Source organism: Solea solea, chromosome 11 (genome assembly GCF_958295425.1).
Source record: "Solea solea chromosome 11, fSolSol10.1, whole genome shotgun sequence".
Classification (NCBI taxonomy): Eukaryota; Metazoa; Chordata; class Actinopteri; order Pleuronectiformes; family Soleidae; genus Solea; species Solea solea.
The window spans coordinates 3,640,812-3,668,467 of NC_081144.1; the positions used below are offsets into that span (position 1 = coordinate 3,640,812).

At 42.6% G+C, this 27,656-nt stretch overlaps 1 protein-coding gene across 4 annotated transcripts in view; it reads left to right on the top strand.

The window, feature by feature from the left end:
• Nucleotides 1-27,656, top strand: part of LOC131468233 (IQ motif and SEC7 domain-containing protein 1-like) — a 123,396-nt gene that overhangs the window by 42,219 nt on the left and 53,521 nt on the right. The window contains exon 1 of one of the 4 annotated variants that reach the window (XM_058642260.1): nt 12,243-12,720. The exons of 2 other annotated variants lie outside the window; for them this stretch is intronic. In XM_058642260.1, coding sequence (XP_058498243.1) covers nt 12,602-12,720 — 119 coding nt within the window. In that variant the 5' untranslated portion in view covers nt 12,243-12,601. Of the gene's footprint in view, nt 1-12,242; nt 12,721-24,692; nt 25,356-27,656 lie in introns of those variants that run through there. One more of the 4 variants, XM_058642263.1, reaches the window with a different exon arrangement.

A 27,656-nucleotide genomic window follows, 5' to 3' on the forward strand; every position in this document is an offset into this window, starting at 1 on the left:
ATCCTGGTGTACTGCATCACAGTCTGGTACTCTGGCTGCTCTTCAAAAGATCAGAAGACTCTGCAGAGAGTAATTATAACAGCCCAAAAGAGCTGGAGGAGATAGCGAGACCCCGATACCTCAGCGGAGCCTCCGCCATCACCAGAGACGATACTCACATTTCCATGGGTAACTTGTTCCAAAGTTTAGGGGCAGCTCCAGAAAAGGCCTGATCACCCCAGGTTTTTACTTGGCGTTTTTGGCACATCTAAAAGACCTCAGAAGTCGGGATGGGGTGTGAAGATGAAGGAGCTCCAAGAGGTGAGATGGTGCCTTAGAGACACTAATCCAGCCGTGATGTTATAAAAACATGGATTAGTGACTCAAAGACCTGGCGAGGGAGATAGGACTTCACCTCGGTGATGAGCCTTAGCTGAAAAAAGCTTGACTTCATGACGGGCAAGTTTGTTTGTGGCACCTGTGTTTGATATAGCCGTGTCATATTTTACTCTACTTTATTTCCTCTTCTTTATGTATTTTTGAATGAAGTGGCAGAGTTTTCTTGTGTCTTTTTGCATTTTTGAGACAAAGATATAACTAGTACACCAAAGGCAGTAGTGAAGGAGCAGTAAAACGGGAGTAAAGTTTGCAGCTGCAAAGATAATTGTTTATGTTCAGTTTAGGACGTAGAATCAGAACTTCTCTAAAGACAAGTGGCTGCGACTTAAATAAAATAACATAAAGTACACAAACAGTTTTACCACAGTCTATTAAATGAGGATGGAATAATAGATCCACCCAATCAATAGAGGAAGAACAACTTACTTTATGAGCGGCACTTCCTCTCTGCACAAACAAAAAGTGTAGTTACTTTCGCCCACCGTTATGTACTGAATTAGTCTGGCTTAAGGCTGGATTAGCTCTGTTAAAAATCCAATAGCCTCTTTTCACACGTTTTCTTTTTTCTTCAGATATCCTCCGTCTTCCTGTACTCAATCAAAAAAACATCTGCTGCTCTGTCGTCTTGGCTAATCGTGCCGCTTGCCTGTCTCGTCCTGTCATGACAGCCTCATAAAAAAAGAGATTTCCGGGTTAAACAAATAAATCAACGATTCCTTTACGTTTTTTTCCTGGAGTTGTTTTTTAGTTGTGCCTCTTTTCTCTCTCTTCCCCTTAATTAGGAGAACACATCAGATATGATGAATGGATAAAGACAAGGGCTTGAGGGAAGGTAAAGGCAAAGCTTGGCTGTTGCAGTGCAGTGAAGTGTAAATCTCGTAAACCCACTCGCACACACACTCACAGTCTTATCCAAAGGTGGTGAAATGTTCTCATGTGGCGTCTGACCATGAGCACAGATCTGAACCAAGAACTCCATTTGGTGTATAAATAATTCAGATGTTTTATGGTCTTCATTATGGTGAATGACTTTCACAACAGAACCTGTGATTATCTCCAAGCCCCCTCTAATAATACCACTGCAGTGCCCATTGATTCATGGGAATTGGTCTGCCTGCCTTCCCAGGATCACACACACACACACACACACGCACACGCACACGCGCACGCACACACACACACACACAGCCTGCCTGACTGTTATTTGCAGAGGCTTGGAGGCAGCAGGAAGGAACAGCTCATCATGGTGCTGCGCTGGTGAATGTGGTGAACAAGTGACACACAGACCTCGTTCAGACCTCGTTCAGACCTCGTTCAGACCTCGTTCAGACCTCGTTCAGACCTCGTTCAGACCTCGTATTAACATCCATCCGTCCTCTGTGATCCGGTCACGGTCGGGTCATGCTAAGTATGAACCACCACAGAAAAACCACACACACACACACACACACACATGCGGGGCCACATTCCTGCCCCACACGAGAGGTTTTTCAAATCGGACTTGATTTTGACAAAACGTGGGAGGCCACAGACACAACTATGTGAGTTTTAATCCTGAGAAAGCACAGACTAGACGATCCAGTCGAGACGCAGGACCACACACACTTTCATCGTTTATTCGTAGGATTTCAGGGAGGAGATTCCAGGGATCTCATGTGATTTAACGTGACTTCAGAATATAAACTGTTGAGAAACTGTGGTTGAAATCAAACATGTTTAACACTTACGAATCTAAAATCATGTCTGTTAACCCCTCACACTGCAGGATAATTTGGCCAGATAATCTGTTAAATCAGAAGACACCCGCGATTATCGGAAAAGCCAGATTGGGACTGAAATCTGGCCAATTATGTTTTTTTTTTACCACTTATCGGCGTTCATAAGTCAATTTATCTGCAGCCAACGCCACAACACTGACCGCCATATGATTTCTATTCTCTGTATTCTCACACACACACACACAGTAAATGTAAAATAAAGGGCAGGGACAGTTTTACTCGGTGTGATCACTGAGGTCAGATGTTAATACCAGAGTGTTTTGCCCTCTGTTAAACTTTCCAAGGTCGTTTCAAAATGAGCCGGACAACACTGTAAACATTTATCGTAAATGGACGAATGAGGAAGTCGTCGCTGTGTGGACGAGTTTATGTTTGTTTATGAAACAAAGCAGCCGTGAAAGCACCTTCCTCCTGCCGTAAAATGAAGCCAGTTGAAGTATGAATATTGTCTTTATTAGCGGCCTTTTAAAATGACTTCTGTTGGTGTTGTTGTAACATTTTAAATTTCACCAGATGGGAAATTGCAGCTTCACGATGATTTAACAGGCCTATGAAACACAGTGGCCCCACTTCCATGATGTCTTTGAACTCTTGGGAACGCTCTCATTTGTCTTTTGAAGTTTTCCCAGCTCCTGTTACGTCATCACATTCTCTCACAGCTAATTACAGGCTCCGGGCCGCGCTGTGAAGCTGGATCACTGGAAACACTCTGTTTTGATTCTGCAGGGCAAGCAGACCGTGCGGCTCATGATAAAGTCGCCTTTGACTCTTAAGTAACGGAGGAGAGTATGAGGCTGTTTGCACTTCACCCAGTTTTGCACTTAATGTATTTGGCCGTGTGTGTGTGTGTGTGTTTATGTGCCTTTAGTAATGCATAAATAATGTCCCAGTTCACTGTTTCGCGTTTAGCTGTTAGAGAATTGACTGTGTTGCACGTATTTTGACGCCTTTGATCGCTCATGATATAATATACACAGCTGTACAGTTACTGTATGTCTATAAACAGGCACACTGTATAAGCCATTATGTCTGCTTGCCCTCACCCTCGCCTCAGTCAGGTCTGATAGTATTGCCTGACAGGGCTCGGTTTCAGGTGAAGGGCTCAGCTTGCAAATTAGAGGTCAACCATTGGTGCATTTTTAAAGATAGAATGATGATGAAAAACCTAAATAATTTACCAGCAAATGGAAAAAAAACACAACATTTCCTCACTTGTGCTTGTAAACCAGGGCAAGGACAGTAGTGCAGTTAACCCATAGTGCTCACGCGGTGCAGATCTGTGCCACAGGTGCACCCATGGTAATTTGCAGTGGGAATAATACACAACTCCTTATATGGACATCCTGGGGGGTTGTGTTTATAGGTCACATATTCAGTGTTTTGAACACTTGGTGAACTTATGTAGACGTATTTCCAAATTTTACAACATTTTGAGTACTTTTTGCTCAGGTGTGTTTATATAGTTGTTGAAATGTATTTTTATTTTTTTATCAGACACTTTATATTGTACATTCTTATAAACAGTGCTCTCATAAAGGCTTATTTTACCCCTCAACTACTGTTCATCAAAGGATTGTCGTTTGGCAGTGCCAACTTCCTGCACAAGACAATCCAGACTCTTTCCGTGCATCTTCTGTCCTAGCACCTTACCTTTACCCCCTCCCCTGCACCATCTCCTTCTGCACTTGGATCCACTTCTGCACTCTCACTCTCTGTCATCTAGTGGATTTTCTTTCCAAGACTTCTTCTAGGACTCCTTTGTGGGTCGATGTGGATAAAAGCGTCTGCTAAATGCTTGAATGTAAAATACATCGTCACACGACCGTGTGTGCGTGTTACTTGCTCTTGTGTTCGGGATCTTTCATGGATCCAGCAGCAGGAGTCTTTCTTGGTTATTTTGTGTTTTGAATCATCGCGAGAAAATCAGATATACACACACAGCAAAAGGCTTGTTCCAAGTGGCATTGGAGCGTCCATCGACCACGATTGGAGGCGTCGTCCGCTGATGCCGACCGGTTGTAAAATGTCTCATCAGAGCCGCTTCATCGCTCAACCTCTCAAATAACATATGGCCGGTCAAAATGCTGTTAGTGTCCGTGTGAAACGTGTAATAATGTGAAGACAGTGCAGGTGCAACATGAACCACATCATTGTTCAATTTAGAGCTGAAACGATTCATCGATTACTAAATGATTCGGCAACTATTTTGATAATCGAATAATCGATTTGATGCTTTTTTCATGATTAAAACAAGATTTCTGATGGTTTAAGTTTCTTAACTGTTAATATTTTCATGTACAATCGTTTCTTGACTCAAAGAATTCATTAAAAGTGAATCATTTTGGTTTGTGGACAAAACAAGACATTTGAGAACATCATCATTTCCAGGTTTGAGGAACACCGATCAACATTTTTGTAGGTTTTCTGAAATTCTGAACACAAATAATCGACAGATTAATCGATTATGAAAATAAACGTTAGTTGCAGCTCTAGTTAAATTGAACGCTTTCACCTCGGGCCCTTCTCGATAACCCATTGCCCGTTTCCCCTGGTAAATTGCAGATCGTGTGAGATCTTTCACACATCTTATCCTTTTCATCAGCTCCGCGCCACAGTAACGTCAAACGGCAAAAAATGCGTGGCGGAGCGCTTCATATCCGTCTTCCCAGTCTGACGGGAGACATTTTGCAATTCCACAGCTGTGTATCGGCCGCTCAGATCGAGTGGAAGGGAGGGAGGGGCTTGAAGGGATGAGGTGAGGTCACAGAAAAGGAGTGAACACATTGCACTCTTCCTCGGGAAATGAGAATTGGAGAGCAGGCTGTGCTTGTTCTCAGCTCAGGTACCTGAACAAGAAGGATTTGTCCGTTTCGCTGATGTATTGACACTAACGTTGTGCTGCTGCTGCTGCTTAGTGTGTGATGGACCTGCGTATGTGGGGATGTGATCTCCTGAGATTGAGGGGCAGAAAGTGCAGATGACGGAAGTATTAGATTATTTTTTTCTTTTCTTCCCGTCGTGGGCCGTAATGAGGATGCAGTAAATGAAAGCTGCAGTGCTCCGGAATGGACCTGCTCTTCATTATGCTGCATGTGGGATGCGTCGCACCACACACTGATGGCGTAATAAACACTAAATCACCACCTCATTCGCCTTTGACTCGAAATTCACCAGTGTAATATTAGAAAATATACATTACTGTTTTCTGCTGCTCTTTACTCTATGAATTCAGAGGACACATTAATGGAATCATGAATTACTTAGTATTATTATTGTTATTTAGGTCATAAAATACTACACTGCACTTATTTACAATACGTTAGCACCAGTTACCTTCACTGAGGAGCATGTTTTACTTCACTGATTGACTTGAAGGGAACAAAGAATCTATAAAACCTAAACAAAAGTCTTGTTTTGTCAAATTCTGTGATTATTGGTGTTTGGATTATAATAATGTGAGTCAAAGTCCATGTTTTTAGCTCATACAACATGTGTATTTATTGCTCGAGCCGGTCTTTATTAAACCTTGTTGATCAGGAATAAATGTTGTGAAGAGATTGAGTGAAAGAGAAGTTATGAGCGCTCGTCTTCCACATTAAGATGAAACATGATGCATTGATAAGATTAGACCAGTGGCTCTCAATCTTCTTTCTTTCTTTTTCTTTTCTTTCTCTTTCTTTTGGCTTGTTATCTGTTAAATGTCTTGATGGATTTAGATGGGAGGCTTCTATCCCGTGAAATGGTAAAATGATCAGTATTCTGATCAAAGATGAGAGACGTACATGAACTTTGGCTGAACTCGTGCTTGTTCTTTCAACCTCATTTAGTCATTGTTCATTTTCATTTTGTGATCCTTTTAAAGTGGGTCTTGATCTGCTGTTGGGGATCCATGAGAAAGGATGTTTGAACTCCATGTATAATAAATAAAAGTTTATAATGACCTGACCTCTGTAACATCAGGAAGCTCGTAACGGCCAGATAATGAGCAGCTTAGCATAACAGTGCAAATTTAAATGTACCTACAGTGAAATATGTTGGAATAAAATAACCTTTTTTCCTCTCCTGTACTTCCTCTCCTGGAACTACGGTGGCCCAGAAAGGATAAAAACACAAATTTCCCCGCTCTCTCCGCTCTGCCACGCTCTCTGTCGTCTCCACTTCTTCTTTGTTGGTATATGATTTGTGTTAAATGTGCTTTATCGACTGTTTTCCTTCAAACGGGAACATCATTTTCAGAAAGTGACACAATGTTCTATTAAAGACGATCTGAAAACTGGGGATTGAGACCATTAACTGCTCAGGAACATGTTTACTGGCGTTTTACGTCAATATATTCTTACTTTATGTTGACAGAAAACTGGAAGATTGCGTCCACTATTCATTTATTGTGTTTCAGAGTGATAAATGCAGAAACGTACGTGCTGCTGGTGACTTAGAGGCAGAGAATCAGATTCCTTCTGTGATTGTGTGAGCGATTGCTCGAGCTGCTGTAGCTTTACATCAGCGCCACTGACATCAGCTTATCGAGACGTCTGGAACTTGTGTGTCTGCAGCGAGCGGCGGCAGCGGCGGTGGCGGCTCCAGGGGTCACAAAATAGTTGTGTCTGCGTTTGTTGGTTGCAGGCAGAGAGATGCGTCTTTGTTTGGCCTTCTGTTAAAGGCCTCGTCTGTCTTCTGCCTCTGATGTTCTCCGGCTCCGAGCCAAGTCGGTGACAGAAGGAGCCTTTGCACAGCTCGGCCAGGGCGACACAGAGAAGGCTGCACTGTTGCAGGGAAAAACAACAGGGGGGAACAGAACCTCTCCTCCGGAGTACAGTGTGTGGAGGTCACTGTCACGGGGGCAGTTCAGTTTTTCCGCTTTGACAAATGTTTTTGTGGAACGACGGCGTCACCATCAGAGGGAGTTAATGAAAAGGATGAAGCTGAAATAACGTGAGGTCACATGGGGTGTGATGTTTTTCATTTGAACTGTAGTCTGTTATTATGAAACACATGAAGACTCTCTGTGTCACATGAGGGGAAATAATGTTTTCTAACATCAGTAAAAAGGTATTTATCTCATTTAAGGTGGTGTTTACTCACTCACTCTGAGGTGATACACTGCCATCTTGTGGTTTCTATCTCCTACTGCTGCCTCCCCCCCCCTCTCTGTTTATCTCCCCGTCTCTCTCTCTCACTTTCTCCCCCTCTCTTTATGTGTGATGTGTTTAAAATGAGCCGGAGTCTCATGAGAGGAGACGGGGCCGCCCGCAGAGCAGCTTTAGCTTCCCCGCTGTTCACCACAGACACTTCCACCACGACTGTTGTTAGTCTATACCGTTCAGACGCACACTAAACACTCCACGGTGAACATACGCTCACAGACATACGCGCTTTCTTATCGAGCTCGATACCAAAGCCTTTGGAAGAGAAAACAAAGAAGACTTTCACTGGAATAAAGTGCTGCGTCGTGTTTTTTTGGAGGATTTCACGTGTACAAATGCAGGAGTTTTGTAACCCTGAGCCGTTTTTACATCTGAAGCCTGACGACGACAAACAATGTTGTGAGACTTTATGTGGAAAATCTGGAAAGTGTGTACTTGTCTTTTCCAACTCGGCAAATCGAGTCTCTGGAATCGTCGGCTTTGTCGATAGATGACAAAAGTCTTAAGTGACATTTTCTGAGGCCTTCGTCTGAATAAATGACAATAATCAGACTGAAGAACGTGTTTCAATAAAAAAATCATGAAACGCCATACTCAGAATAAAATAGCAAGAAGTAGGCACAGCACGTTATCCTGACCTTACAGGGGTCAGACATCGCAGATAGAATGTATATTTTTTTGATCATCATAAATGAATGAATGAATGAATGAATGAATAATAAGTCATGAGAAAAGATACTGCTCCCTACACACAGACACATGAAGAAATAGGACTGTATGCTGGTGAGTGAGACAGGATTTTCAAGTCACTCGCGTTTCTTAACACGGTCGTAGAAATTCACTATGATGAATTTATTGTAAATGCTTTTAATCCTGTATTCAGATTATTGGTGTCCATGTAAATGTAATCTGTGAATTATTTCAGCTCTTACATTGGAACATCAGTAAAACGGATGTCCCCCCTAGATCTAAAAAAAGATGGCTTTTTTACACCTGAACAATTAATAGTTTTCAAATTATAATCCCAGATTTTATAGTCTACTGTCAAATACTCTTATGTACCACAAACATACTGGAACCACTTCATACCCTCTTGTTGTCACCCTGACCTTAGAATATCAAGATATTTTGACGTGTTTATGCTCAGTCACGTTTTAAATCTACAACGCAGTGACAATTGAACTGAAGCGTGACGTAGGAGTTATATCACAAATCATACTGCTGCAGAATAACTAAAGCTTTATCAGACTGCTTTCCTTCTGTTTAGATAACAAAGGCTCACTTATTTAATAATTATTGCTTAACCCTTTAACACCTAAGCCTCAAAATGTCCGTCTGGACTTTTTGTTTTTGCTTTTTTTAACCAAGAACCAGAAAATGATCCTGTAACTAAGAGCTTTTGCCCATTTTTTCAGAATAACCTTTAATATCTGGCAGTTACTTACAATTTACTGCATGTTAAAACAGTGTATTAACAATTTAAAATGAAGAAAAACAAAAAGTTTTACTGAGAGAAGACACTGCCGTTGTACATGGACATATATGAACACTATAAAACATATTTAAAATAAATAAAACTCAGACTTTTGTCTCAATGTCCGTGAAATTACCGTAATAACCTCACGTCGACTTTAAAGTGCAACTTCTCAGCTTTCAGAAACAGTTGGAAGTTTTCCCACAGCGCAAACCGACCGCGTATTTACAGTTTACAGTAATGCAAAGTGCGTCTGCTCAGCTTTAACGCTCAGTGTTAAAGAGTTAAAACTATATTAAGTTTATCACACACAACACAAAGACATTACGCAGATGAGACAAAAACAGCAAATACAACAAAAAGAAGCATAAAAATGTAACCACAGGATTACACATGAATTAACGATATCACATTTATCCCTGCATCATCGTCTCAAACGTTTGTTTAAGTATGAATGTGTGTGTTCTGCGCGACACTATACAGTGTTGTGTTACACTGTGGGCGAGCTGGATTACACAGAGGCCATATGGTGACAGAGGAGAGCAGCAATGGTTGGCACAAGAAGGACAACATAGGCAATATTTTGTACACCTGAAAGGCTACAATGAAAAGGCTCCATGTCCTGATGTGGGTCATGTCCACGGTGTAGGACACAAGATAAAAATGTTCAAAGCCTGCACTTCTGTGTCGAAAAATTGTGTCTCTGAAAACCCTGAATTTATGGGTATTGTGCGTCTCTCACTCTCGCTCTGCCAGCTCTGCTCGCCTCTGTCGCTGTGTGTGCTCGGGTTGGTAACACTCCACTTTTGGTTTACCAACACACACACACACACACAGAGATCACCACTTTTCACACACAACCTTTTATTGTACAGAAAATCGTCACGGTGACCGTTACCAAAGCGATGGCACGGCGTGAGCAGATAACCTGGAGGTTAAATGACATGACACGCCGTGGTCACGTCGTCCTTGGCTTTTACTGGAACGTCTCACTAATGACCCGTCGGTGCGCTCCAGCGTACATGTGACACCCCGAGTGAACTGGTCTTGTCGTGTGAAGGTCTCCTTGTTAGCGGCTCCAGGGACACGTTTGAACTTGAAAATCTGGAAAATGAAGGTGAATCCTCCCGTGGACAAGGACAGAACATGCGTTTAATTGGTAATCTTCATGTTTCAAGACATGGAGAGAAGAACAGTTTGTTAAAAGTTGCTTGATTGATTGGTTTGAGTGGTGTTTTTTTATATATATATATATTAAGAGAACAAGACATGACAAGTGCTACAGTTTGCTTCAGTTCAGTATGTCACTGAAATCTTCTTCTTCTTTGTGGAGTATTATTCTGGTAGGACATCACGTTACTTCCATAGCAGACACATAGACACAGCAAACCCACCATCCCATCCTCACGCCACACGGTGGAAATGCAAGCCGGATCATCTGTTACCATTCCAAACTAGGCCGTTGAGAGATAAAGTGCACTGTACTGCTTGGTGACAACAAGGCTGGGTTAGAGTTCAGGAAACACGGATCTATATTTTACACAATGTTCTGCATTTTAACTAAAGGATTATCTGAGTAAATGATAGCACTGGCAAATACATATTCCATTCCATTAAGAGGGCTAATGAGGGCTAAAAGACACGTTTAATAAAGTCAATTTATAATTGATTACTGAATTAATCGTTAACTATTTTTTTACAATCAATTTGTTTGGTTTCAGGTTATTTTTTGAGAGTTAAAACAAGTTTTCTGAGTTTTCATCTCCTTAAACGTGAATATTTTCTGGTTTCTTTGCTCCATATAACAAATAAATCTTTAAAACTGAATCATTTTGGTTCATGGACAAAAGACATCGAGAACGGTCCGAACAAGAACTCAATTAATCAAGAAAATTGAAAGACATCGAAGAAAATTGTTAGTTACAGCCCTAATGCATAATAAATAAGTAAATAATCAACAGATTAATAGATATCTAAAAAAAAAAAAAATTGAGTCTGTAGCCCTCGTGTAAGAGGAAGAGGAACAGGAAGAAGAGGAAAAAATAGGAAGTATGATTTTTACTACCCACCTGAGGGCGGCTTCGCGGGTGTAACTGGAGTTCATAATTTTATGGGTGACGTCACGACTCGCGTTCACCTTGACATCATCATCGTGAAGCTCTTTTCAGTTCAGGGAAAACTTTGTGTATGGATGTGCTGATGTGCAGTGAGCCAAGAAATATGCAGGCGCTCGTCGCCGCACACAGGCAAACATCGGACGCAGGTGCATATCTAAGCTGCACGAGTAATCACTCCTACCTCTATAATTAGAGGCCACACAGCCGGAGTAATCGCAGTGTGATGATGCACGCGTGCAATTAACCACTACACACAAGTTCATTAACAAAACGGCAAAGGTCTAACGCCACTAGTCACCTCGGTGTTTAAACTCGATATATAGACTGCGCTGCTGTGTGCCGTCAAGTCTGCCTGAGGTGAAACACATCCTCCCCTGGAGAGACGCTGAGATATCAGTGCACACCTCGTCGTGTATGTGTACTTGTGTTTATTACCTCTTTAGGACGTCTTCTAGCATAAACACTGACGTTGTCAGGACCAAAACACCTAAAACCTGGTCCTAATGAGGCAGCAGTTAAGGTTAAGGATAACACTCTGGTTCGCCCTGTCCAAATAATTGGAATTCAATGACAGTTGTTAAACCCTGTGTGTGTTGTTTTTGTGTGTGTGTGTGTGTGTGTGTGTGTGTCAACAATATGTTCCTACATTGTGAAGCCGTGCATTGCAACCACAAGATATTGCAAAAATAACACCAGTGTTCACTTTCACTCATTTTGTGGCCAAAAACATCCACTTTCTCTAAAAATGAAAGTAGTGTTGATCTATTTCTCTATATTTCATGTCTCCTATCTGGATTTTCAGCAACTCTTGTATGATGCAATGTGTGAGCAAGCGTCACAGTTCCTATTTCACAATCTTTGCATATTTAAGAGCAGAAAAACAGCACAATTTCATTTTTTATTATTATTTTGTGTCTTTGTTTTTTTAAGATATCTTTGCCTTTGTGCTCCATTCTGCACTTGACTGGGAAGAGCCTTCATGTGTTTTGAAAGACACTACAGAGAAAAGTGCATTGATTCCAGAAGGAGGGAAAGATGGAGAGGGTGGGTAATGGGGAGTATGTGAGAAGAAGCAGAATGGGGAAGGAGTGTGTGTGTGTGTGTCTGTGTGTGTGAGAAAGAGGGAGAGATAGAGAAGGCATGATAATGAGCCCTACCTCTGACACATCCTCCTGTTTCTATGGAGACCAAGGAGCCAATCGTGTGGCCTTTCTGAGGACCGTACTACTGAGAGCAGATAAGAGGGTGGAGACGTGAGTACGCGCAAGCTCCTCCGCCGTGTTTATGGGAAGCAGTGAAACGTCCCCGCAGCTCTCATGCAGGCTGTGCTCTCTCTTTCATTAATTGTAGAGTGACAGCTGGTCCTGTGGCGCTGACAGTAAAGAATCACCCGTCACCTCTCATTTTTTTAACACAACGGCTTCTAACCAGTGTTTAAGAGACGGCTCCTTCAGCTCCTGTGCTCTGGGACACTCCTCATTTTCCTCCCCCTCCTCCCCCTCCTCCTCCTCCATCACCATCCTTCCCCCAGCAGCCGCCAGCATCTTGGACGCTCCTTGTTACATCACAGGCGCTGCTCTCTGGCAGCCAGTGTTTGTGACCGGGAGGGGAGAGGGAAGTCTGTGAGTGAGTCTGTGTGCGCACACACACACACACACACACACGCGCGCCGTTCCTGCCGTCAAGTCCCCATTCACCAGCGCACACAGGATGGACAAGCCAAGCGTGTGGCGTGCCGTAGTGAGCAGCACGGACCCCAGGCGAGCGCGGGACCCCGGGTCCCACTCCAGCAGACCGGGCTCCGCCATGGGTTACCAGCTCTATGACATGTGAGTAGCATGTTTTGTGAACGCGGTTAAGACAGGTGGTGCTCGCTCGGTTGCCAGTCGAGTGAGAGGTGGTCTGTGCCTTTACCGTGTCTGTGCTGAGTCACGTATGGCATCCAGACCTCGCTCGCTCGCTGCTCTTCTGCTAGTAAACAATGTCTGTCTCCTGAGAGTCGGCGGGGAGGGGCGGCGAGGTGGAACATAGGTTTGTTTGTGTCACATTTCTATCAACTGACCGCACGTGTGTGTGTGTGTGTTCACACAAAGGCATTGTTGTTTATTTTTAAATGTGCAAACCTTGGATTTCTCTCAGCAGGGTCTTGTGAGCGCTGCTTTTAGAGCCTCGGGTGGAAAAATGACTCATTGCTGGGTGATGCTGCTGTGACAGCTTCTTACAGAGCACACGAGTTCCTGTTCAGCTTCTGCCATATATTTGTGGGTGTGAGTGTGTTCCTGTGCAGGATTGGTACAGGCTGTGTGTGTGTGTGTGTGTGTGTGTGTGTGTGTGTGTAAAATGCGGCTGGCCGGGTCTCGGCTGTTATTTTTGGAATGCCGATGAGTCCCACTGTCTGTGCGTGGAAAAGCTTGCATCTCTCCTTCAGTCAACCACAAGTCGGTTCCACTCGGAACTAAAAGGTGAATAAAAATGATGCTATTTTTTTTTTTTACTATTATTATTATTTTGTTTTGGGGGGGGGGGGGGGGGCTTTGTATTTCACACTGCACACGGTCTAACCTTGCTGAGTGCACAACACTGTCAGTATTTGGCTGAATAAGCATTCTGCTGCCTTATGTCTCAGCAGAGGCACATTCAAGTTTGTTTTGCTCGTTGTGGAGTGTGTGTGTGTGTGTGTGTGTGTGTGTATTCTGCCTCACATGATTCCTTTTACAACACCGTCCACATTTCACACATGTACTCGCCAGCTGGTTGGGATGATTTACCCTGTCGTGTCATGATCTAATACCGTACACGGCGATCATTCGTCTTAATGAATATGAGACCTTCACGGGTCTCCACTGAGTCCTTCAAAGGCCAGCAGCCTCTTCCACTCTCTCTGCCTTATTTCCACAAGCTGCTGCACAAAATGCATCCACTCGTGTTACCTCCCCGTACCGATAATTCTAATAGCATCGTGCGATCGGTCCTGTTTCTGTTGTTGCGTAACATTTCCGTCCGTGAGTGTGGAGCTGATTTATTTCCGTCCCGTCTCGTTGCAGCGTTAACCACAGAGAAAGTCACGTGACTTGAGTCGAGCAGCGAAGGTTAAAGTGGTGAAAATGAACGACTCTGTCACAGCATTTGCTGTTGTTTTATAAAAAAAATTAAAACAACCACTAAGAGGTGTCGTGCTGTACATTGCTGCAGTCGTGTTTGCATCTTCTGGTCCCTCCAATGTCTGCTTGGCTCTGCTTCGATTAGCCTCTGGAGCGGGACGAGCGTTTTCTTGTTTTAAAATGTCATTTCATTATCACTGGCAGCTGCCGGTCCCTTCGGAATGCTGATGATGTGCCGTCAACAGTGGAAGGCCGAGAGCAGGACATCCTGAGTTTGACTGAAAGGCTTCCTTGGCCTTTAAAGATGCTTCAACTACTCTAAACCTCGAGGGATGCAGAGGTTACTCTGGGTTAAGATACAACAGTGTATGCACAATGACTATTTCATGCAGTAAAGAAAAATGTATGTTTTTTGTTTGTTATTAACCATATCCGTTAATGTGCAGTTGTTGTGGACACATTTTAGTCAAACCCTGCAGGTTGTTGTGCTAATGTGGGCATGTGCTTTGTGTGCAGCTTGGAAAATGAGGCTAAAATAAAGAAAAATTACAGGAAAAAGACTCGAAAAATCAATCAAAATTCGCTACATTGACACTTACTTACTTACACATCAACGTCACACTGGCTTTTCTTAGCCAGAAAACTGAGAAGATTGAAAACGCTGCTGGCTCCGTATTAGTGTGAAAACTCCAGGGTGCAAAAACCAGAACCGATGACGCACGTTCACGTTACCCACATTCACTTCCTGATTGTGTTCCTGATTCATACACTGTAAAAAAAAAAGAAGAAGAAGAAGAAGAAGAATACAATGGGCAACACCCAAATTAAATGGAATTAGCACATTATATGACACTGTCTACATATAACTTGTTAACTTAACCTATAAACTGCCGTTTATAGGTTCCTCAACCTTTTTCTTTTTTCAGTAAATTACTTTAATGTGAAATCCATGAAACAGGAGAACATAAGAACTAAGAACTAAAAAAAAAGATTTAGTGCAGATTTTTTTTAATTTTATGATAACAAATTGTGTAAAGTTGCATAAAGAATTTATTATTATTAGTATTATTATTATTATTATTATTATTATCAATAGCGTACATCTTAGAAATCTGTTTCTGAAGTGATCTTACTTACTGCAGCTTTAATGCTGCAGCCACATGGTCCTTGAATAGAAGCAGAAGAGATGATTTTATGTTGTAGCAGGGGCAATTAAACTAGTGTGTGTGGCACAGAGGACGGTGACGTCCACATTGTGACATGTATCTGCACAACTTAAGTGCGTCTGTTGTTCTGTCACTGTTGTGTTATGTTACCTGACCTGGAAATATGCAGTATTTTGACTGGATTTGAGTTTTTGTTTTGTTATTTTAAACCAGATGATTGGTAATCCTGTTGTCCATGACATTCCCATGATATTTGTGCATGGATTATTTCCCACGTTTCTGCACTCGTCTGTCACGCATAATGCTGCGTGGACAAGGTGGCGAGGCGCATCAGTGGGCTTCACCGTTGAGTCCATGTCACGCGCTCTCAGAGGGCATTGGTGACGCGGAGCTGTTACAGCAGGAATGCCCGTGTTCCGCTATTGGCCGAGAGGTGGTTTGATGCGATGCTCCTGTTCAAGTGACGCAGGTGCTGATGAAAAAAAACAAAAAAACAGTGTGCGTCACCACCAGAGCTGTAAAAAAAAAAACACACTGACGGCACATTCCTCCACTTTGAGACAGCGTGTGGAGGGACAAAGACGACCCGCTTGCACATCTCTGTGTTTGCCTTGGCTCGTGGACTCGGCCTACAGTTACAAACACAGCTGCTGTTACATAAGAGTGGCACACAATGCATGGCAGTGCCAGCACACTGGCTGGAGTACAAGATGCTGTCAGTTCAGTTAGCGTCGGCGAGGATGAGGGCACAGAGCTCCGGATCAGGCAGTGATTCACGGAAGTTGCATGACACATAATGTATGTACTGTATGTACAGGTCTGTCATGAAAGTAACCCCTTGGCTTTTCACTTGTCTGGTTACAGTAGTTACAAATTGACTGCTGTCAGCGTGTAAACGGACATAATAACAGTCATTAGCGCGCCATCATTCCTACTTCAGCTTTTATACCAAGAACTATATGTATTTATTGCATTTATTGATCCTTTTTTAAAATGACTTTGTCACTCACTCGCCTGTCGTCCATCTTGTTACATGCACTTCATTGTCATGTCTCATATTAAAATCGACACATTATATTTTTACTTTAAAAGGAGATTGCAGTTCCCTTGATCACCCACTAAATAGCTGTTCACCTCCAGTCCACAGTCACGTGTTCCTGCACTGAAGTCTGCACGATTCTTTACTTGTGTTTTCTCAGTTTAAGAACACACGAGTATAGAACGCCACGCGTCCAATTACTTTTTGTGCCGCAGCCAAAACAGCTGATCACAGAGTGACAGAGAGAAATGGCTTATTATTTTGAGATGAAAAGGATTTGGTTCAGACTCGGTCACACTGACTGGGCTTCCTGTTTTCTCTCAGCGTCTGTTATTTACACCGCAGATGCCTGAGAAAATGAGCAGTGCAGCTTATACTTCACACACTGCACAGCCATTATCACAGCGACTATTTTCGCTGTAAGAGCAAAATCAGTACCACGACAGCCCAACCTGCAATCATGCACCTATAGTGGACATGCCATTATGCCTTTATCATCTATTTGACCCTAAAGGGGGACTCACGTGTTTGCTTTAATGCTTGAAGGTGGGTTGGCCTGAAGCAGAGCAGCGTCTGTTCCATGTGGCAAACGATCATGACCTCAAACATGAGAATGTGATGAACTCTCGTTTTGATGCCATGAGATTTTGTGACTTGATCTGTGCGGTATTGACGCTTTGCAAACAGAAATTCAGGCTCCGACTGAACGATACCAGCTGTAAATAACACTGCTGTTTATTGTGCCATATACTTACTTTTTCTTATTGTTAACCCTTTAACACCGAGTGTACCACAGATGACACCAAAATGGGCAAAAGCACTTCGTTACAGGACATTTTCTGGCCCTTTTATGGTTAAAATAAGCAAAAAAACAGACATTTTGAGGCCTAGGTGTTCAAGGGTTAATGATATTTTTACATTAAAGAAGAAACTCCTCATGAATGAATGAGTGAACAGTAGAGTCATTTACTCATAGACTCTCATAGGTGCCCCTTTATGGCAATTGAAGCAAATACAGGTTTAATGCACTTCTGCATTGGCTTCACTTTTTGACCCTGGATACGATGCATGTGTGTTTTTGTATACAGTCTATGATGCAGCTATAAAAATAGCTCCAACAGCTGTACCGTTTCCCCACTATTGGGCAGCAGAAGACACTTTAGTGTGTGTGCCAAAGCTAGTGCGGGCTACGGCCGAGCTCGGTCAACGCCAAGGCTGTCATTAGCACACTGGAGCGTCAGCATCTGTCCGTCTGCAGGCTGGCACCAACGCGGCTGAGTCTGCAGCTGTAATCGTGTCAGCCATGCGCACGGATCATCCTCCTGCGGGAGCTGCCGGGCTCCCATGGGCACATCTCAGTGAGCTCAGTTTTTGTTTTTTTTTTAAGGGGGGGAGTAGCCACACAGTGCTGATGCATCTGCGGTTTGAAGCAGCCCATAATAATCCCCCTGCCTTTGCCAACAGCGGCATGAGAAGCGACAGCACAGAGGAGAGCTGGGTGCATGTACAGAACATTTTGTTCCTCTGGCAGAAATATAAACTGATATGAGGTTATGTTGGTGTTATATAACACACATACCAGAATATACTGTCGTTTGAACATGCTGTCTGGCGTATGGCATGACTCATGCATATGTGTGTGTGTGTTTTTCCCCCGCTTTCATGACTTTGGACTTTCTGTGTGTTTTTCTTGCCTGTTCATCCTACCAGGGATTCTCAGCGGCGGTGAATCATAGCAGTCAGTGTGTTAACAGTCGTACAGCAAGTCTGCACACATTGTTCAACAAGAGGATCCAGCACACAGGTGACTTCAGTCCTGCTGTGTTTCACCAGGCGCGCGGCGCCGGCGGTTCCTCTTTGACGGGTCGCGTTCCCTCTGTGTCACGGGGGGGGGGGGAGGCTTTTAATCGACAGTTCTGCCCTCTGGGTTATGAAAAGGCCTCAAAGTCGTTGACAGCGACTGAAGACGATGGGATCCACCTCCAACCAGCCGCAGAAATGTTTCTTTTCTCTGTTCCTTTGTTTGTCCCCGCCTGTGCTTTCTCCTCGAACACAAAAGCCAAAAGCTGGAGGAGGGAGTCGTCTGCTCTTCTTCTCCCCGTCCTCCTGGTCTTTTACTTTGCCTCAGTCTTCCTTTTTATTCTCTCCCATTTCATCTCTCTCCATCCATCCTCTGCACGGTCGCCCTGAGGCTGACGACTAAACAGCTGTACAGTCTGCGTGACACGAGAGCTCGCGCTCGTTCAAACCTAACTTTCATGTAAGGCGATCTCCGCAGAGTTCCTCTGTGAAGCGATATTATCTAGTTAGGTTTGTCAGTGTGACTGTGCTTCCCTCGGTTTGTGCAGTAGACGTCACGTGACTCGGTTTGTTTACACTGCCCATGGTGGCAGAAGAAACAAAAATGAATCCAGGGAGATCGAGCATTCCCTCGTCCTACCTGAACAAACGCTTACATATGGCAATAAAAGCAAAGATATTGATCCATTCATTGTATGAAGTGATCACTCGACGAGCGGAATCCATCATCTCTGACGCCTCTCGGGATCTGTGGGGATCAGGTAAAAATCCTCTCCCTTTGCTCGATCCCGACTGGTTATTGTATCCAGGGGCCCAACAGCCGTCCACCATCTTCACTACACATGTACACATGCTGCCAGATATACTGTTTATGTCTGAATTGATGGGATTGCATGACATCGGCGACCGCAGCTCTGTAACGTCCTGCTGACTGCATGATTTTTTTCATTCTCACACCAAACACAAATGGCAAATATGCAGTAAGTGTATATGTTTGACCATATAAATCAATCTCTTTTCCATTTGCTCGTCATAAACTGCGGTCCAGGATCAAAAATGCCTTTTGTGTAGTCATGTCTGAATTTGCCTCTGGAGATCTGAGGTCTGGCGTTTATTGAATGCCTCTCTGATGTGGTATGGATTAGAAATAAATGGATTTTCATTATGTATTGTGTTGGGAGTGAATCAACACGGCTGTCAGACCTCCTCGTTTCCCTCCCTAAATCACATCAGCTCGTTGGCTGAGAAGCTGAGGAGGTCGAAGTTACTCCAAACTGCCACCAGGGGGGGAACCTTTCCAACACATCCTGTCAGACAGGCCGTCCTTCACACATTATGTTCTCATGTGATCCTTTATCCTGGGTTCAGATCAAAGTTATCAGGGTTACTGTTGATTTTAAGGTCAATCTATAAATGTTAGTGTTAGTCATGCACAGTGTTTTACATTCTTGCTCTATGTCCAAATGTCATTTCTTTTTATTATTATATCATTTTAATTGGGCTATTTTCTTTTACTGGAAGCATTTTCTAATTTAATTAATAGTTGAATTAAAGAGTAACAACCGTGGTTTTTACTGAAGATAGCGAATTTGTCTCAGTGGTACGGCCAAAAAATATGTTTTTTAATTTGCCCCAGTAGTAAGGGCTATTTCATAAATATGCCAGATTGAATTTGTGTTTTGTTGCTTTAAAATACAAACTGTTTTTTGTAGCCTTAGAATAAACCCTCATATACTGTATGTACTTAAGTCAAGGCTCTGAATGGACAAACCATCCAGACGGTACATTTTGCACTTACCATGCAAATGAAGAAGAATGACATCCTTTTTTTTCTGGTATGCAAAGCTACCGTAACGTCTTCATTATTAAATGTCACTAACTCTTTTACGCACTGGACCTTTAAAAGCAGTGGCAGTCGCTGCTCTTTGAAACAGGGGAAGCTCATTTCAGGCCCAGTTATTTATTTATTTATACATAAATTCTCCAAACAAACAACTAAATGCGAAAATGATGTAAATGTTTTTATTTACAGTGTATATATACAAATGGAAATGGTCTATATCGCCAAGCCTTTCAGACAGTTGCTCCAATCATCATGCAGAAGCCCAGCGTCCACGCCCCGCCCACTGCTCCATTGACTCCCAGAGAAGCTGAGCATCCGTGGAAGTGAAATTTTTGCCGCATTTTTCCAATCATCGTCGAGCTCACCGCAGTGAAAGAAAACCTATGATGTGTCATCGCATAGAGAACAGTTGAAGATGAGCTTTAAGTGGTTTTAATGCGGAGGCTGCTACGGGAATATGAAAATAACGTAAGACGATCCGTCATCCGCGATAAACGGCTGATTCTGAACGGACTAGTGACACATTCATTTTAGAGGAAGCTGAGCTTCCCTTGCTGTCTTAGTCTGAAGGGATGAAATACTTTAAAACTGTTCTCATGAATTTTACACATTGATATCTGTGTAGATGTATCAGTGAGTGCAGCCTGAATAGGACTCCCCTCCCTGTCCACGCTCCATTTCCTACTGTCATAGCGCTCTTTCTGCAGTGGGCCATTTTCTGCTCAAGTGTTTATCGACTGCACATCTCCCACTCAGAGCAGGTCACAGTGAAATCCTCAGGGCAGCTTCTCCGTGATTGACTGGGTCAGTGGCAGGAGAGAGTAATGCTTAGTATGTGCAAGTCTCACTGTGCTGCACTCTGATGCAGCAGCAGCAGCAGCAGCAGCAGCAGCAGCAGCAGCAGCAGCAGCAGCAGCAGCAGCAGCAGCAGCACAGACAATGAGAGCTCACCACTAGGCTTTTCACATCAGGTCATTCATTCAGATTTACGGCGGAGCAGATGTGATTGTCTACATTTTTACGGTCTTTTGATGACCACGGAGGGCGGATTGATATCGATCCACCTGCAGTGCACTGAGCTTTTTCCTCTCAGCAAGAAAGGAAGAAATGTCATATCATATTTTTCTTTTTATGTCCTTGCTGTAGGTTTCACACTGACTTTGACAAACTAACACATGCTTTGTTGTGTTTCCACTCGATAAATGACCTTCACTGTGACCTCTGCAGACATTACATGGTCGACTCAGTGTGGTTCTCATGAATCTAGGCTACTGTGGTTTGGTGCATTACACAATTATTTGCTCTTCTATTGTGAGAAGCTCTGGTAGGGATAGCACAGTTGTCTGGTCACTAAAGGGTGGAGCTAATGACACTGCGGTTCATTCATTTGTTGATGGAATCATCACGTCTGGTGCATTACAACACTTTGTGTGTCTTTTTAATCAGAATCAAAAATACTTTATTATAGTACAAAGAAATTGAGCTTCTGTCATAACCAGTGTGATTAAAAGAAAAATACAAGGACAACAACAAGAAACAGCAGAATATTTAGATCAGATCATGAGAATGATAAGAACAGGCTACAGTGGTGACAATTCCATCGCCATCCGGACTTTACAACCTGCTGTGGAATTGCAAAACAGATCAGGGTTAACTGTTTCAAATCACTGGACTTCATGCGCAGCTTCACTGTGCAGCTTCACAGCATAACCATACTTCCGATCACCTAATAACAATAAACACAAAACGGTTGAAAGTAAATACAAACGGCACAGTTGTCACTGTCATAGCGTTTATTTGCTGCGTGACTGGAGTTTGATGATGTTACTGAACGACTTGGAGGCACAAACCTCTGGCTGTTGATGTTTTTAATGGTTTTAATAACATTTGTTGAGCACTTGTACTTTAATCTATTTACGGTTTATTTATCTATTACAAGTACGATGATTATGGTGCTGTTGCAATGTTGTTGTTAATGTGTGTAACTTGGCAATTGTGCTGCTGTCTGTCTTGGCCACGAGAGATTCTTATCCTGGTAAAATATGTTTGTTTATTATAATAATAATAATAATAATAATTATTATTATTATCATTATTATTGTTGTTATAATAATAATAATAATAATAATAATAATAATAATAATAAATTAATCAATCTGTGTATGCAAAGGAACCAATTTGAGGCGGCAGGCAAGTGTTGCATCATTAATATCACAATATTGCAGCATTATTGCAACATAACAAGAGAAATATTTAAATATCATATGCCAAGTTTATATAGTTTTTTTGTTTAAAGAAAAAACTTAAAATACCTTCATCTTCAACTCCATCCAGTCCAATCCAGTTACTGCTCCAGTCCAAGTTTGACTTTGGCGTGTGAGTCCTACAACTGTAATATCTTATGTTATAATTCATCTTCATTACATGTTGCCTTTCTTTTAGTACCTTGCATTTAAAAAAGTAAAAGTGAAAATTAAAGACACTTGCCTCTAAAATGAAAAGATTGTTTTTGACTAATCTGTTGCAGAATACACATCACCCTCACCAAACACTGTAAAAAGCACCTGAATATACACTGTGAGGAATTGGAAAAATGTTCCTTAAGAAGAGATTTTACACACACACACACACACACACACACACGTATGGACATGCCAACTCATGCCATGTAAAAAAAAATAAAACCATAGATCCATCTGCTCATGAAGTCATATCCTGTTGAGTTTGTGTGTTCACACTCTCGCAGCTCTTTATCCAACAAAACAACAACAACAAGTAACCATTGTTTGTCATGTGAGCTTGAATCTGCATTAAAAACCAGTCGTTTCTCTTCAGCACGTTCTGCTCACAGAGAGAATCAGAAAGAGACATGAAATGAATTTTCTGCCCTTAAATATTAAATATTTCCTGATCATAAAAGTACGGAACAATAAACAGTTTACAAATCAAAATTGCAGTTTAAAACAACATCATTTGCATTATGCAGAACATCTTTTCCAAGATTTATACATTACTGACGACATCCGTTAATCCTGGTGAGCCTTAAGTGAATGAGCTGCTTTTGTTATATTCAATATCAGAGATTTTGTCCTATTATACAGTGTATCCCTCAGTGGAACTATATTTCCATTAGTGTTATTGATTTTTAATTTTAATACAGAAAGCTCCTATTGCATAGTATATTTTTTATAATTATTTTTATTCAAATAAATTTATTTTGTCCCTTTATTGAATCATATTTTTTATTAGATGTATTTTTTCTCATTATGTATCTCTTAATGGAACTGTTTTATTTTGTTATTATACATTTTCTTAATTGAACTGAGCTTTTATAGTGATTGTTCAGTTTCATCCCTGCATTGGACTATAACGTATGGAAGTACTTCATCATACTTTTATTCTATTACACAGTAAATGAATATTAAACTGTTGACTTTAAAAAAAAAAAATCAAATTGCAAAATCCATTAGCAGAAACACAATCAGGTATTTTCCCCTCATTGTTCAACTCTGATAACAATCTGTCTGTGCGTCTCCCCAGTGACTTGAAACTAAACTGAATGTTTAACATAATCACATAATTACACTTGTTAGTGGGAATGTAAAATTATTAACCTGCAGAAAGTGATTTTTTTTTTCCATTAGAGGCAAAACTGAGATGAAGTGCTGAGATAAAAGCCTCTTTGAGCGTGAGGTCATTTTCTTTAAATCAGGAGGCCTGAGTCGAGACAAAAGGCTGATGAATGGCGTGTAGTTTGATCCACACACACACACACACACACACACACACTCAGTATCAGCCTTTGTGTCTTTTCTATATCACTGGCTTTAAGAAAACACATGTTGTGCCATGAGCTGCACTGGAAAGACTCATGTGGACATGAACTGTCATACGAACCACTAATTATCCTGTAAATATGCATGTTTGTATGTTTGTTTGCTCGTCTGTGTAAAATCTGCCGGATTAAGTCGTGTTTGGACACTGACAGAGGCTGAATATTGATGAGAGCACCATCACACCCCCCCCCCCCCCTCGTCCGTGCCGCATTTTCCCACGGCTGCCGGGACTGGGTGGCACTGCGGAGTGGCACTGCTGTACCTCCAGGCAGAGAAAGAGCAGCACTGTGCTTGTGTTCAGACGCTCTACACCCTGCTTCTTATTCAGCAGCAGCTTGTGTGCATATACGAGTCGTATGGTTGGTTTTACTGAAGCACTGCAGAACTCCCCCTTCATCCAGATTTAGATCCTTTGCACAGAAATAGAATTTCTTTACAGTCTCCATTCATGAATAAATCACTTTATTGACCATTACCTGGATATACTAAAGCACTTTAGGTGCTTTTATATTTTTCTATGACCTTGTTGAGTCAAATAAAGCTCTTTTTTTTTGTTTTTATTAACGAGAGCGCTTATTTAGCTCGTATTTATTTGAACACATCTTGTGTGTATAAACCCATGTGGTCATACAACATTTTTCAGCAGCCCCTCCCCACAGGAAAGGCAGACCAATCGCAGCATGGCTGCTCTGCGAGGCTTCCATTTGAAGCTTCACTCGTGTGGTAGTGTTGCCCGGCAACCGGAATCAGCACATTTCTGGGAGGTCCTGCGTGGATGGCAGCAGCTGTAAGAGAGAGAATCAGAATGAGAGAGCGCGAGCGAGAGTGAGAGTGAGAGGATCGGGGAGAAGGGGACAGAGATAGGAAGGAGGAGAGGAGGCTCAGGGTTTCTGTGGAGGAGGAGGAGGAGGAGGATGGAAGCTGAGCTGCATTCATAAAGTAAAGAGAGAAAAGACTTATCTAAAAGTTTGTTCTCAGGAAAGATGAGGAGATGAGGCGGATAATCTCTGTGAGTGAGTTTTGGAGGATTTCTCTGTGCTGTCACTCGTTCTTCTACCTGTGCCGGCTGGAGAGGTGCAGAGCTTCGGATGTAGCCGTGATGTCTCAGAGGATCCTGGGCTGACATACTGTGTGTGTGTGTGTGTGTGTGTGTGGAGAGGGACTGGCCACAGAGGACGGACTGACAGACTGACCTGGATACGAGCTAAAGCAGAGCCACAGCAGCCAATGTGGAGCTTTTGGGAGGAGGTGGATCCTGAGCGCTAATACTGGATCCAAATCAGTCCCACAGAAGGTTCCTGCCCTGACAGGCCCTGGATGGTGATGACTGTGGCAGGTCCAGGAGGTGATGTGGTTGTTCTGGGCGGGTTAAACTCAGGTTCTCATTAATTCATCAACGCGGGCTGTCACTGTGTCAGTGTGACAGGGCCGGAGCTGGAGGAGGAGGAGGAGGAGGACACGTCAGGGAGGGATTCACTAGCTGGAAAAACAGAAATGAGCAGGCTCCCGAGCTTGTGGTGCCATGGTGCCTTTTAACTCTGCCGTATTTCGCTGCTCCTCTTCTTCTTCTTCCCCGTCGATTTTCTGTTTTTGGAGCTGAGGATGTGGAAGTTCAAAGCTTTCTGCCTCGACTACTGGCACGTGCTGTGTTTGCACCCGCACAACAACTTCTACAAGAGGTACGTCACACAGAAACCATCGCAAAGGGCTGGATTGGGCTCATTTGTCGTACGTTCTTGAGCGCTGTCAGCTCAGCGAAGCAGCTTCCTGTGTTGCTGCAGTAGTAGTACTCCAGCACATTAAGCAATCAGTGATGTTTTTAAAACAACACAGACACAGGGACGACTCCATCAAGCAACGGCTTGATGATTGATGGAGGAACTGTTGTGGTGCTCAGCGGTGTGTGTGTGTGTGTGTGTTGCTGACATACAGGCTTGTGTGGAGGAAACATTACTCAGTGACACACACAGGGCTGCTGGAGCCGCCATCGATTTATTCCGCGCAAGCTGGTTTATTTTGTACAAACACTTAGTAAAAGTAACTCTGCACTTGGAAGTATCTCATTTGTGTATGTTTTGGTGCTCCTGAAAAATTCATTCATCTCCGTCCCACTGGGACCTTTTTCCTCGTTCACCTTTCACCCACTGCATAATCTACGCCTCATTACCGAGCGCTGCAGCTTCACAGCTCACGTCAAGTTTATGAGTTTTTGAATCCGTAATGTGTCACTGCAGCGCGTCACGTTTAATGTGGCGTGTAGAAATAATCGCGGGGAAATCAAAGAGGACGCCAATTAGAATGTGTCACAGCTGAGCGATCATGTTTCCATATGTTCGAATACCTCGTTCCTTTTTATTCGCAGCCTTCAGGTATGTAAAGAAGGTGCACTGTGTAAAGGAGTCGCCCGCCCATCCCCCCCCCCTCGCTCTGTTTTATTGCTCCCTTATGTGTTTTACTGCCTTCAAAACACAGATATGATAAGTGTGATGCTCCACATTCATTACACAAGCATTGTTAGACATTCAGAGTAGATGCCAGTGTTTGGATGTTTATTTACCACGTGCATGACCTCACACATGTATTTCAGAATTGTCATACGCCATATTTTTCTTTTCTTTTACCAGTATTTCCATCCGTTATTTTCCTCCTACAACATGAAAACCTCACTATATTACTAGGGTTGAGTCAAAAGCGTGGACCCATGGAAGAACTTAGAGGCACCTGCCTCCTGTCACAGCTCTATTATGCTAATGCCTAAATCATGGCATAGGGACTCTGAAGGTGAGCCCCCACTATGATACATTAATAATGCATCACCTATTTAGCTGGCAACTCTTCTTTGAACATAAGCTTCAGGGAGTTCCCATCCCAGTCGGTGCGTCCTCATTCCTCATTATAACCGTATCATACTATAGTGATAGTATATCCACTGTACAGTAGCCCATAATAGTAAAATGGTACTGTATTAGTAATTTTAGGACTGGGCTGCAACAGGTGGTTTAACAAACTAGTAAACTGACAACTACATTAATTGCAGATTATTTTGATCATCGATTGTTGTTGTTTTTAAAAAAATAATAATTTTAATATAATATTGAAAGGCGCGATGGAAAGTTATTATTATATTATATATGTATATATATATATATACATATATATATATATATATATATACATATATACGTGTGTGTATATATATGTACATGACAGCTTCTTAAATGTGAATATTTCTGCTTTCTTTTACATTCATTGCTATTTTAAGGCCAGAGCTCCACTAGGGCTTAAAAAAATGAATGGGTGAACAGATTATTAATCGACGTAATCAGTGATTAATTTTGTCAACTTCACAACACTTTCGTTCACTGATAAACTGGTTCCTCTGTTTTCACATTTTCTTTAGGACACATGGTGATTTTCTCTTCTTCTTTTTCCCCCTCCGCGTTCCCATGAACAGCTCATTACTTGTCCCTCATTTACTGGAACATGCCGGTCATTGGGTGTAACTCATTACATTTCTTTGGCTACACTGTAACATACTCACTTTGTATCCCGGGAAGGACTGAGCGCGTGTTGTTGCAACAAGGTTAGTGTAGTAACTCAAAACAACCTCTCCCAGCTGCTGAACTGGGGTTCACCTTCCCTCCCGCGTGGCCTTCCCATCCAGAGCAGCATGACTTTTGAACGCGGGCCAGACACACACACACACACACACTCACTCACACACACACACGTGCGTCTGCGCTGCTTTCTCTTCCAGGACGCTACACTGACCTCACCCACAACCAGTTAATGTCTAGCCCTAAACTTAACCTCACCACAATTCAAAATGTTAGTTTTAAACTCATCGAGTTCCTCAGAAATTTACGAGGTCTACTGGTCCTGACAAGGTCAGTGTTAATACCAGAAAAGGTCTTAAGGTAACGAATGCAAGAACTATCGCTCACGCACACACAGGCTGACAGCTTTTGTCACCTTGACAT